General features: G+C 38.1%; 1 protein-coding gene across 1 annotated transcript; it reads left to right on the plus strand.

The window, feature by feature from the left end:
* Positions 1 to 1645: 1645 nt before the first annotated feature.
* LOC127959791 (zinc finger and BTB domain-containing protein 11-like) lies at positions 1646 to 12091 on the plus strand. The gene is made up of 10 exons (XM_052559174.1): positions 1646 to 2358; positions 3297 to 3511; positions 3744 to 3975; positions 5093 to 6108; positions 7109 to 7405; positions 7499 to 7895; positions 8886 to 9003; positions 9109 to 9267; positions 9515 to 9690; positions 11005 to 12091. Exons 1-10 carry the CDS (start codon positions 2049 to 2051, stop codon positions 11520 to 11522), a joined length of 3438 nt encoding a protein of 1145 aa, XP_052415134.1. The 5' UTR covers positions 1646 to 2048; the 3' UTR covers positions 11523 to 12091.
* Positions 12092 to 12992: the final 901 nt, after the last annotated feature.

Below are 12992 nucleotides of genomic sequence, written 5' to 3' on the forward strand. Positions count from 1 at the left end.
TTCTGCAGACTTTTCTCTGCTCTGTATCTGCACTCCAGGTTTGCCTGTTTATATCAGTGCAGCGGCACTATAAATCCACAGCGAATATGTTTTATATTTCATAGTATGTATATTACTGAAATGACCTTTCAAGGTCCATAACATCAGCATTTCACCCTATGTTTCAAATAAAGCATAATAAAAAGATGTAGAACGTGCATATTTAATAAAGGTGCACAAGAGGCTGGTGGTGATAGATTAGCCTTGTCTCATTTTCCAGTGCCGAGGTAATATTTCATACACAGAGCACAAAATGTTCTACAAAAATGTATGTTTTGCAGGTGTTCTGGGCAGTTAAAGTGTTCCCAATGTTGGTATTCTAGCAAGCTAAAATAGATATAGTTAGATGGATAGATAATGTTATATCTTCATCGTTTTAATTTCCTGTTACATGATTCATGTGAAATGTACGTGTATGTGTGTATTTCAGTAATAACTTTATCAGTTCAGCAGCTCAGCAGTGTGCAGGGGACTGAAAGTGTCTTCTCAATGGAAGGAATGTATCAGTGATAAGAACAGACTGATGCTGCTCACGAGCTTTCACAGAGGAGCAGGTGATGACGAGTCAGTTTGGTTGCCAGGCGACCAACTACAGACGTGCTAGCTTTTCAAACGGCTCTTCTGCGCCCTTGAAGGGCACTTCGGGAAGAAAACGCCGTTTGTAGAGACGCTGCCAACGCTTTTAAAAGACAGTAATGCCCTACACCCTTCAAAGAACACACTTCAAGGGCTCTGCCCTTCGAAGGGAGTAGGACATAGGGATGCTCTCTTCCGTTTGGAAATCGTTTGGAGTTCCCACATGAGGAATAAAACACATCTCACAGTCAATACTGTCAAGGGAAGTTAAAGCTTCTCTCAGTGCAACCACCTGTAAGTTTATTACACAAGTGAAAAAGATTCAAATTCTGGTATAGTGTGTATTTACATGAAATGCAAATACCCAAACGTGTTGGCAAAGGCTGTTTTTGCTAACCGTCCACTATTGCTAAGACTATTTAACACTCAGAGTACAAATAACTTGTTAACGTTACGTTACTTTTATTAACATTGTATCTGTGTCGCATCTAACGTAATAACTTTAGTGTAAACTAGATGTTGTATGTTGCTGTTTATACATAGTACAAACAGTATTTACGACTGTTTACCCTGTAAATAGTATTTAGCCTAACGTTACCTTGTATGCCTTATACGTTTATCTTCAGTAACGTTAATTGTCTTCATAGAAAACTAAAGCAGCTCAAATAACACTTGAGATAAAGAAAACAACAAATGTTACTGAAAATAAATTAATTTCTCATTTAGTTCATCAAGTATGTAGGTAAGCTCACTACAAATAAATTACTTTTTTTATTACTAAAAAATAATAAAAATTTACCGATAATAAATAATGAATCTTTATTTAGATTTTTAATGTACACTTACTTTAATGTGTTATTTGTTACGGAATAAATCACACAATTATTTATTTATAAATAGGTTTATTTAGATAGGGACTGTACATAAATCATGATTCTAGCCAGAAGAAAGTAAAAAATATGCAATGTATACAGAGAGTATAACATATGCTAATGTGCATCTGAGTCCCTAGAAAGGCTTTTCTTGCTAAAATAAATAATTTGATTTATTTATTTACCCACACTTTTCTCAATTTTAATGGCAACAATGCCCACAATATAATACACGCGGAATGCTGGTGAAGAGCGCCCTCTGCTGTTACCGTGACTGCCCTACACGTTAAGTGCTACTAGTCGCCGCTTCCGCCATTTCAAACGCAACATCCGGTTGTGCAGCAGCCATTTTGTCTGTTCAGGCAAGTCCACCCCACACGGTCGAGAACTGACGTTCCCCCTCAGAAAACATTTCAGAAATATCACACTTGATACTTTTCCGTGTCACCTATGGAAGTCGGAACGGGCTGAAAAAATACCGTGTTGAATTCTACGCTCGAGAATAGCTTCCACAGGCTGGTGTGTCTCGTTTCTGTTGCGTGAGCTTCATTAATCGGGGTTATGTCTAGCGAGGAGAGTTACTTAGCCATCCAGCGCTACCTGACTGATGAACGTGAACCTTACGCGCCGGGCACGCACGGCAACACCAAGAGAAAGATCCGGAAAGCAGCTGCTTGTTACATAGTGCGCAATGGGATTCTGTATTACCAGAGGCGGCAGAAAGGCCTGGATGAATTCACGGAGCTGGAAGTGGTGCTGCAAGCCGAGAGACGGAAGGAACTGATCACGGAGGCGCACATCACGTCCGGAGGGGAACACCTCAACCAGCAGCAGACATGGGACATCATCTCCCAGAAATACTGGTGGAGAGGTACACGAATCACTCATGTAATGACAGCAGAGCTTTCCAGCTGTGCGACCGCTGGAATCGCTTAAACGTCTCTTGTCAGTAACTTTATAATTCAAGCAGGCGACAAGTAAGAGAGAAACAGTTGGATAGTTTCTCCATAGAATACTATATATACTATACGTTATATATTATACTTTCTCTCTCTCTCTCTATGTATATATAAATAAATAATGTTATGTAGTAAGACATGAACAAAGGCAATATTTAATTTGCATTTAATGCAGCTTCTAAACTTCTTCCAATAGATTCATACAGCTTTTGTCTAGTCTTCAGATGAATGTGGTGGATAATATCATTTGCCAGATGTTTGTTGGAGGAGGAAATCGAATTCTCTCCAGAAATGTCCAAAGTGGTTTGATAATATTCAAGTCAGATTTGTTTGTCCAGGGCAGATGTTGGAGTTCATCTTGGTGTTTCAGTCGTCCTGGTTTTATGATTGTGTCACTATATTTAATTGCATTTTATTATTGGTGTCTGTGATGAAGGTTTTAGCAAAAAGTAGCTATTTCATGGGTGTTCTCTGTTTTTGAGGAAACCGGGTCTTCAAGGTGAATATTGAGGTTTGCTGTCACTTGCAGAAGTTGTTCTGTGTTCTGTTTTTTTTTTTTTTTTTTTAATCTGGCAAGTCACTTAGTGCATCCACTGATGGTCCTAGTACTACCTACTGCTGAACACACCTTACACTACACTGATATAACGAAAATATTCAATAATTGTGGTATGTGTGTGACAGATTATGCAAGCACTACACAAAGCTGATAACCATACTCTGAATAGCTTTTTATTGTCCAAGTGTGATTGTGAATGAACTTGGTACATGGTAGTTTCCGAGATAGAATTTAGTTTTTGAGAAACATTTTGTTATTATAAGCAGCCTAAACCTTATCTTCTTATGACAGGAGTGCTGAAGCAGGTGAAGGACTGCATCAGAGAGTGCAGTTACTGCCAGAGCAAGCAGGAGAAGGGGAGAGCCAATGCTGAAGATGCCACCAAACACGCAGCTGTCCGGCAAGTGAGACAGAAGACATGTGCCAGCGAGGAAGAGGAGGATGAGGCAAATTATGATTTGGATTCGGAGCAGTCCAGTGCAGTCGATAAACACGAATTGGTGTTTGTAAGTCTAGTATATACCATTTGTGTCACCGAATTAAAATATGTTTGTTGACATTATTCCAGGTACAATAGCATCTGGATATTATAAGATGAGAATATTGAAATCACTTTCAACAGTAAATATTAGTTGTTCTAAATTACAATGATTAAAATAAAAGTGTAGTATTTTATATCTTTAATGTATCTATGCATATGATGATGTTATTATATCTCTCCTTGATGCATTCTTATAGGTGGACAGTAAGGGAATTGTCAAGCAGTTCTTACCGAAGCATGGGCAGACGATGCTGGACAAGTTGAACCAGCAGCGGATTAATAATGAGTTCTGTGATATCACCCTGCTTATTGAGGGAGAGGAACATCGTGCGCATAAAGCTGTCCTAGCCTCCTGCAGTGAATATTTCTACGAGCTCTTTGTGGAAAAGGGTGCTATGTCCAGTCATGAAGCTGTCGTCGACCTCTCCGGTGAGAAGAATGCACCACGCTGTTGATTGAAATGAGAAAACAAACTGAAAGAGAAATCAGTTTAAGGATTTATGTTTAATAATATGAAGTATTTAAAGGTATAGTTCACCAAAAAATGTACTTCTATACAGTGGAAGTCAGTGATACCTAAAGTGTGTACCACTGACTTCCATAGTAAAAAAGAAAAGAAAAAGAAGGTCATTACAGTTATGGAACATCATGAGGTTGAATAACTTCTAACAGAATTTTCATTTGGGGGTGGACTTTGCCTTTAAATATAACCTCTGTTCCAAACTCCAGTGAGCTACATCACCGTTCTGTTTCCATAAACAGCATCCAAACCAAAATATGATCTCAAAGTGGCTAATCTGAAACCATATTCATGGGCAGCAACTCTTTTGAGAATGATTCATTTAATATTCATAAAAATATATTGCACATTGAGATGGTTATTATGGTTCTTATTAATACTACTGTTTTTTTTTAAACAATTTTATTCAGCTTCATCTGCCATCTTGGATTAAACTTTTTTTACTGAGCAAACTGCAATGCATTCTGGGATGAAGAACTCACAGCATACCTGTGATGGTCAACCATTGTTAGGAAAGCCATTCAGTTTTTCTGATTGGTTGATAATGCAGACACACAGTAGCCGCCCATGTTTTCATTAGTGTGTCTAATAAAATATTAGAAAAACTGAAATATTCAGCAAGTATGCTTTCTGCCATTTAAATAAGTGTATTAAGTATTTAATTCCACAACCTTGCAGCTAATAGCAAATCCAGCTGATAAATCCTTGAATGTCTCCCTACTTCCTTTTCATTCATGTATTAAATAGTTTATTTATTTGTGAAAAATAATAGGATCGCAAAATGAAGTTGCTATTTCATGTAAAAATCTATTTATTTTAGTGGCAACGGCCATCAATAAAAAAAAAAAAAAAACTACATTAGCCAACTACTAATGTGTAAAATGTTTCCTAAATACATGCTCCCTAGCTAGTTTGTAATTAGTATTAGAACATTAGCCATTGCATTCATTGAGTTGTTATTTGAAATATTATATGTATTTGAATTGCCATTGTTGTTTTTTTTGCGTGTGTTGCTTTACCCGCCAGGCTTCAGTAAGGCCAGTTTTCTGCCCTTACTGGATTTTGCCTACACCTCCAATCTGACCTTCAACTTTTGCGTGATGGCAGAGGTCGCCACACTGGCACGGCATTTACTGATGGCAGAAGTGCTTCAGATCTGTGAGTCTGTGCATAAGAAAGTGGAAGAGCAGAAGCTGATGGTCTACCAGAGGGGAGACATTCACACTGTGGTATCCAGCCAACCTGCGCCCCCTCAGCCAATCACACCCACCCCTTCCGAAACGTATGTAGTGACTATGCAGAGTGAAGGCACACCTGAAGAAGGGCAGTCCCTGGCTGTACTCACAAGTGAAATCGGGACGGCTGAATCGCTGGCGTTGCTTGCCGGTGCGACCGTAGATGGCGAAACAATGACTGTAGTCACTCATAGCGGACAGGCTGGCTCAGCTGAGTCCCTTGCCATGGTGGCCCACAGCGGCCAGGCCGAGGAGGGCGAGACCATGACTCTGGTCACTCACTCTGGCCAGGCTGGGTCAGGTGAGTCCCTGGCTGTAGTACAGGCGTGTTGGTCTGTAGAGGAGCCACAGGTTGGTGACACACCTGTCGCAGAGAGCATGCAGACCGAAGCCTTTCTCATTAGTGTGGATCCTTGCAAAACGGATGCTTCTGAGATTGTGCATTTAGCTGCAGCAGCGCCACCTGCTGTGCAGGATGAGCCCCAGGTGGCTGAACCAACGCGCCAACCCGAGCCTTTAGCAGCAGCGCCACAGCCTGCCCCTGCGCCAGTGAAAAGGAGGCCAGGAAGACCACCCAAAGTGAAGCAACAGGAACCGCCTCCTCCTCTCCTTTCAGAAGAGGAGTCCGTGGAGATGGAGGGTGTCGAGGATGCATCCGCTGCAGATGGAGATAAAAAAGAAGAGGAATGCGTAGATCCCAACAAGAGATACTTGAGAAAACGGTCCGTGAAAGAAGGAGGCTATGTTCGTCTTCATATGGGACTTGAGACGGAGGAGGAAGAGAAAAGCAGTTCACCTCCTACAAAGGTATGCAACTCTCATTCACTCGACATACGAATCATTTGTAAATGTGATGATGGCCCTGTCCCAAATGGTGCCCTTTTGGACTTGGCATATTTGTGAGGTCCACAGGACCGCAGGGTGGCCCATCTGTCATTTTATAGCTTAAAAGGGTGCTCAGGAGTGCCCCCTATGTAGCCTTGATTCATCTTTTTGCAAAGCCTCTACTGGTGTCCTGCTATCATTATGAGAAAACCGTTTTCATTAAAAGAATGAAATTCCTGAAACGAAGACCATAAGTAATTAATAAGTTAACAATAATAATTAATATAAATGAGCACTCTTTTAATGGCGTAATGAAATCTATTACTTAAAAAAAGAAATATTATAAGACAAGTCATTTGATTTGCCAACATGCAGAACTTGTGAGGAGGTGAAAACTCTCCAAAATGTAGTGTTATGTACAAATAATTCAATTCAGATCTGACTCTCATGTATTGTAAAATCTAATTATTATTTCTTAGAAAAATGCATTTTAACAAAACTGCTTCACTATTGTATGACCATTGTATGCCAAGTCAGGCAGAAACAGAAACTTGTGAGGAAAAAAACCCTGACATTAATTATATTTATGATCAGATAATTTACTATATTTCTAAAGAAGGAAGAAGAAAAAGTGAACGCTTTTTACCTTGAAACATTTATGTTACAATATTTTTAGATTTTTACACTTATGTATTTGAAGTAAAATTTTATTCTATATTTTTAAATGTTATAATATATTTTCACTTTTCTTGAAAGGGGTATAAATATTTTGCAAAATCAAAATGAAAACATTAAAATACAAAAGCGCAGACAAAAACTTGGTACATGCATTTTAAAACAATTTTTTTTTTTTATCATCATCATTGATGCTATTATTTGTCTTTAACTGCAATATTACGATGTTGCTCAATGAGCCAAGGATTAAGATGCACTCTAAGGCAGTCAGCCAGATTGTCTTATAAGAATCACACTGTGTCCTCAGACACCTCAGAGATTTGCCAGGAGAGGCCGACCGCTTCAGTCTGCCATGAAGAATCTTGATGAGTTTTCACAGACAAACCAGGAGGCTTCTTCTGATGCCATAGCTGCTTTAGCAGAGGAACTGGAGCCTGATGTAGACCAGCCAGAGTCTCTGGAGGGAGGCGCACTACAGGAAGACCCAGGAGGAGCTGCGGAGGGAGAGCACTCGTGTAACGAGTGTGGCCTGGTGTTCCACAGGCGGTACGCCCTCATCATGCACACTCTGAAACACGAGAAGACTCGCAGCTTCAAGTGCAGTGTATGTACCCTTGGGCTGAATAAAAACTACGAATTCTAGCCTGATCTTTATGCATTTTGGTTATTTTTTCGGACCTTTCTTTTATCCTCACAGATTTGTAATAAGGAGTTCCAGTACGCTGCTTCGCTCCGTGCACATTTGGCCCGTCACAAGCATCAGAAGACCCAGAGAGCCAGCATGACACGAGCCATGACCGCAGAAGATTCTCAGGGGTCAGAAGATCAGACAAAGTACCGCACCAAACGGGAGTTTGTGTGCGACATCTGTGGCAAGACTCTGCCCAAGCTGTACTCGCTGCGCATTCATATGCTGAACCACACAGGGGTGAGGCCGCACTCCTGCAAGGTGTGCGGGAAGAGCTTTGCCACCAAGCACAGTCTGAAGATGCACCGGTCGCTGCACGACTCCCTCAAGAGATTTCAGTGCACTGTCTGTGAGAAATCTTTCGTCACCAAGAGAAGCCTGGAGGAGCATACAAGCATTCACACAGGTACACACACACACACACTCTTTTACTTTTTCTTCTAAAGTTTTTTTTTTTTTTTTTTTTGGAATTAAATAAATAATAAATATTATTCAGCTAAGATGTATTAAAATGTTTAAAAGTGACCGTAAAGATGATGATTATGTTTCTATTCCAAATAAATGCTGTTCTTGAATTTCATCAAAGAATCTTGAAAAAATGTATCATAGTTTCCAGAAGAATAGCAAGAAGCATTACCACTTTTAATGCTTTTATGTATTATTACATTTTAAAACAATAAACTATTATTTTGCAGTTAATATAACTGTAGTTATATTTTACAATATTACTGATTTACTGTATTAGTGATCGGTTAAATGCAGTGATGGGGAGCGTAAGAGATTTTTTTTTTCTTCCTGAAAAAAAACTAAAAACTTTCCGACCCCAATTTTTTTGAATAGTAGTGTACTTTAGGCAAAGCAAGGTTATTTATATAACACATTTCTTACACAATGGTAATTCAAAGTGCTTTACATTGTAAAAAAGAAACGTAAAAAAAAGATAAAAAGCAATACAAAAAAATATGAATTAGTTAAAAGACATGCCAAGAAACTGATTAAATTCTATAAATGAAAAATGAAGTGTCGAAATAGTGTATTAGTGTTTTAAAATACAGAAAGTGCAAGTAAAGAGACTTCAATTCCAGTTCCTGATGCATAGTTGATAAATACTATGTCTTACTGTATTTGGAATTAATCTAGATATTTGTATTTGTAAAAATTTACTAGTTCCAGATTCCAGCATGGACACTTTTAGTTGCTGTTACAAGTCACCATGTTTTTGGAAGTATGAACCAAATTTATTAATTTAACCCTTAGCCCAAAATTATTTAGTAAAAGTAAGTCACATTATTGTCTAAGCAAAAATGTTCACCCTTAGTTTCCATGTGGTTATTACACTGTTTGTAAAATTAATACTAAAGTAATGAGGAGTTCATTAAAGCAGTTTGTTTAACAGGTGAAACAAAGTACTTGTGCACAACCTGTGGAGCATCTTTTCACCGTGCGTCCGGACTGAGCAAACACCTCAAGAAACATCAACCCAGACCTGAGGTCCGCTCATTTCACTGTTCTCAGTGAGTGCCTTATCCCTCGACACAAGCACACAACAGTTTTCTTCAAATAACCCCGATTTTTTCCAATAGAACGGTTGAGTTCCTTAATTTGTTCCTTCATTACAGCTGTGATAAGAGTTTCTTTGAAGCAAAAGACCTGCAGCAGCACATGAATAAGCACTTAGGACTAAAGCCCTTCCAGTGCCAGGTCTGCGGCAAATGCTACAGCTGGAAGAAGGACTGGTACTCGCACGTCAAATCACACACTGTGGCAGAGCCCTTCAGGTGAGAGTTAAATCATTTATTTCTTATAGGGTTTTTTTTTTTGTTGAAAGGTTATATTTTAAGAACAAAACTAAATCGATTCTCAATATTACATTTTATTATAAGTCTAAAGATTTATTTTGTAGACTGAAAAGAGAGTTTCATAGAAATGATGTTCTGTATTATATAATACCCGAACTCTAGAGAGACTTAAGCACTTGTTAGAGGTAGACTTCAAACTAAATAGTGTGTGTTGTCCTTTTGGCAGGTGTAATGTGTGTGGAAAGGAGTTCTTTGAGAAGGCCCTGTTTAGACGGCATGTCAAGAAAGCCACTCATGGAAAGAAGGGCAGAGTGAAGCAGAACTTGGAGAGAGAGTGTGAACACTGTGGGAGGAAGTTCACACAGCTCCGAGAGTACCGCCGCCACATGAATAATCACCAGGGTGAGTGGAGACTCATACATAAACACGTTTTATAGAATGATAAAAAATAGTTATGAGTTAGGCACTGAACCCCCAATTGCTCCCCGGGTGCTGGAGCAAAATGACTGCCCACTGCTCCGGGTGTGTATTCATGGTGTGTGTGTGTTCCCTACTGACTGTGTTTGTGCACTTGGATGGGTTAAATGCAGAGCACCAATTCCGAGTATGGGTTATCATACTTGGCAAATGTCACAACTTTCACTTTTCTGAGATAAAATCAAGAATCAAGAACCAGTTGCATCGGTTTTTGGATCACCAGTACACTGAACCGAGAACCGTTTCTGTCGGACGCGTCCGATTTGAAAACCGAGGAGCTGATGATACTGCGCATGTGTGATTCAGCATGAAGCAGACTGACACAGAGCACGTCTGAACCAAAATGATTCTTTTGGTGATTGATTCTGAACTGATTCTATGCTAATGTTACAATCTCTGTCCACTGGAACGCTATCGCTTTTAATTTAATACAGGTTATTTAAAACAATTACTTATCAAACAGATGGAATTAGAAATAAAAGCCTGCCTCAAATAAAAGCCTGTTCTGCAGTTCAGGTAAATAAATGCCCCTGCTTTTGAGGAATTACTATATATATATATATATATATATATATATATATATATACACACACACATCACATGAATCTTTGTTAGTTGTGATGTGTATACATATATAATTTCTTATCTATTTATTTTTATTTATTTTTTATTTTGTTTGTACATAATAATAATAATAATAATAATAAATAGTTTTTCTTAGTTCACCACAAAAAAACAGCTTTTTATTTCACCACTAATAATATAATAAAATATTATAAATATAATTTTTAAAACAAATGATAGATTTTCTTAGTTCTCTATTTATAGTACTAAATTCTAAACAAAATTATATGTATATATACGTGTGTGTGTGTGTGTGTGTGTGTGTGTGTGTCTATATATATATATATATATATATATATATATATATATATATATATATATATACATTGTTTAAAGCATGCTTTTAATGAAACGATTCCTAATCCGCACATCTGCAGTGCAGCTGTAGGTGGCACTAGGGAACAGGAAATAATCAACATGAGTCATTATTGAGATTCAATCATCATTCTGTTGAGATGTTTAGTCTAATCAGACATCCTACACACCTTCATGCTTGTTTGTGGCAATTTTACAGTCCGCTGACATTTTGGTTTGGGTGCCAGCACTTGCAATGCTTATAAATAGCTGAGTATAACAGATGTCATGCTGCTCTTTTTTTCTTTCTTTCTTTTTTAGGGGTGAAGCCCTTTGAGTGTCTGACCTGTGGCGTTGCATGGGCTGATGCACGCTCGCTAAAGCGCCACGTTCGCACTCACACGGGCGAGCGCCCTTACGTGTGCCCACTGTGCCAAGAGGCCCACATAGACGCCAGAACGCTGAGGAAGCACATAACAAAGTTCCACGGAGATCAGTTGCCCGGCAAGATCATGCTGGAGAAGGACACTCTGCAGTTCCACAACCAAGGCACGCAGGTGGAGCACGCCGTCAGCATCCTCAGTTCAGATCTGCCCCCTGAACTCCAGCCTCCACAGCCTCCCACCACAGAGGAGATAGAGACCGTGCTCATCACAGAAGAGACCGTGGAGGCCGTGCAGGCTGTGAGCGACGGAGCCCTGGCCACACTGTCTGATCAGAGTATCATGCAGGTGGTGAACTACGTCCTGGCTCAGCAAGCTGTAGTGAAAGTGGAAGATGCACCAGAAATCATCCAGACCATGGAAGTGGAGGTGGCCCATGTGGCAGAGGTGGAATGAGACCACCTCAACTGAACCTGACCTGGCAGTTAATATATGGTATGACAGTGAGAAGGTTTATTCTTTTTTGTTGTTGTTATATGCATCCTGTGTGATAATGTAAAAAAGTGATCATTTATTTTTGTTGTAAAATGTAAATTAAAATAAGTTCAAAGGACTCTGAGTGTGTGTGTGTGTGTGTGTGTGTGTGTGTGTGAGAGAGAGAATCAGTGCATGATGTGGATGTGTGAATATGCTTGATTTGCATTATAGTAAACTTTTGTGTACATTAATGTAATAATTAGCATTGTAATACAGTCACAATCAAGCATATGACAAATGAATTCCAACATAGACATTTGGCTTTTTTGTAACTAGGTTCCATTTTCTCATTATTGAGGCTGTTTTTTCCTTTTGATTATTTGTAAAGCTTAGCTGAGATATAAGCTCTAACAGTCTTAGCAAAAGGGCCATAGGCTCTTGTCTGTTGTATAATGCAGTGCCTCTCAGTCTCAGCTGAGTACTATGTATAGCAGCAGGAATGACAACCAAATAAAAAACTCTTGTCTGCAGGGATGCACCCACTGCTATATTTCTCTTCTGTTTTCCATTTTATGTGTCTTGAAGTGTGAAAATGTGTAAAGTCTCTGTGCACCACCACCAGCATCCCAATATTTGTGAGAGCTGATAGTAAACATCTACTAACATTTTATTATAATGTTAGCTGTTGGCGGACATTTTGTTGAATAAGATTAAATCTATTGGGTTCTGTCTGGCAGGATTTTTTCCAAAATATATTCTGGCTGCTGTTTTTCTCAACATACAGTATTACAATAAACATTTGTAATGTTATAGACACAAAAATCAGCAACACGCAAAAATTTTAAAGCCACCTTTGATTTTAGCTGTGCACTGTAAAAAAAAATGTAAAAATTGTTTATGGTAAACCATAAGACATATCCACCCTGTCATGGACATACATGTTACCGTTTAATAAGTTTTCATTGCAAAATTAAGATGCAAATTATATTTTCGGAAAGGTATGATGTCCCTTTCCTAAACATGATTATTTGTTTGCTTTCAAATGATAAATACATAAAAGATTTTATGTAAACCATGTGTTTTTAAAGAAACTCAATTTGGACATGCATTTTTTATTATTTGGAGAAAACTGATTTGGATGCAGTTTTTTGTTTGCATGTTATATATATATATATATATATATATATATATATATATATATATATATATATATATATATATATATATATATATATATATATATATAATGATAAATAATACATAAAACAACCATTCAAGGGACAGGGACAAATTCTTCTTTTTTGTTAAATAAAAATGTTGTTTTTAGTAGATCAATACACTCAAATTGTAAATAATTTCTTATTAAACAAAATATTAATAGGAGAACAAAACTAAAAATGTATGATTTGACTATATATATATATATATATATATATATATATATATATA

Source organism: Carassius gibelio, chromosome B6 (assembly GCF_023724105.1).
Source record: "Carassius gibelio isolate Cgi1373 ecotype wild population from Czech Republic chromosome B6, carGib1.2-hapl.c, whole genome shotgun sequence".
Classification (NCBI taxonomy): domain Eukaryota; kingdom Metazoa; phylum Chordata; class Actinopteri; order Cypriniformes; family Cyprinidae; genus Carassius; species Carassius gibelio.

Coding starts and splice junctions, on each gene's coding strand:
- LOC127959791 (XM_052559174.1), top strand. CDS start 2,049: ATGTCTAGCGAGGAGAGTTACTTAGCCATCCAGCGCTACCTGACTGAT. Junction 2,359..3,296: donor CCAGAAATACTGGTGGAGAG/GTACACGAATCA, acceptor TTCTTATGACAG/GAGTGCTGAAGCAGGTGAAG. Junction 9,004..9,108: donor CGCTCATTTCACTGTTCTCA/GTGAGTGCCTTA, acceptor CCTTCATTACAG/CTGTGATAAGAGTTTCTTTG.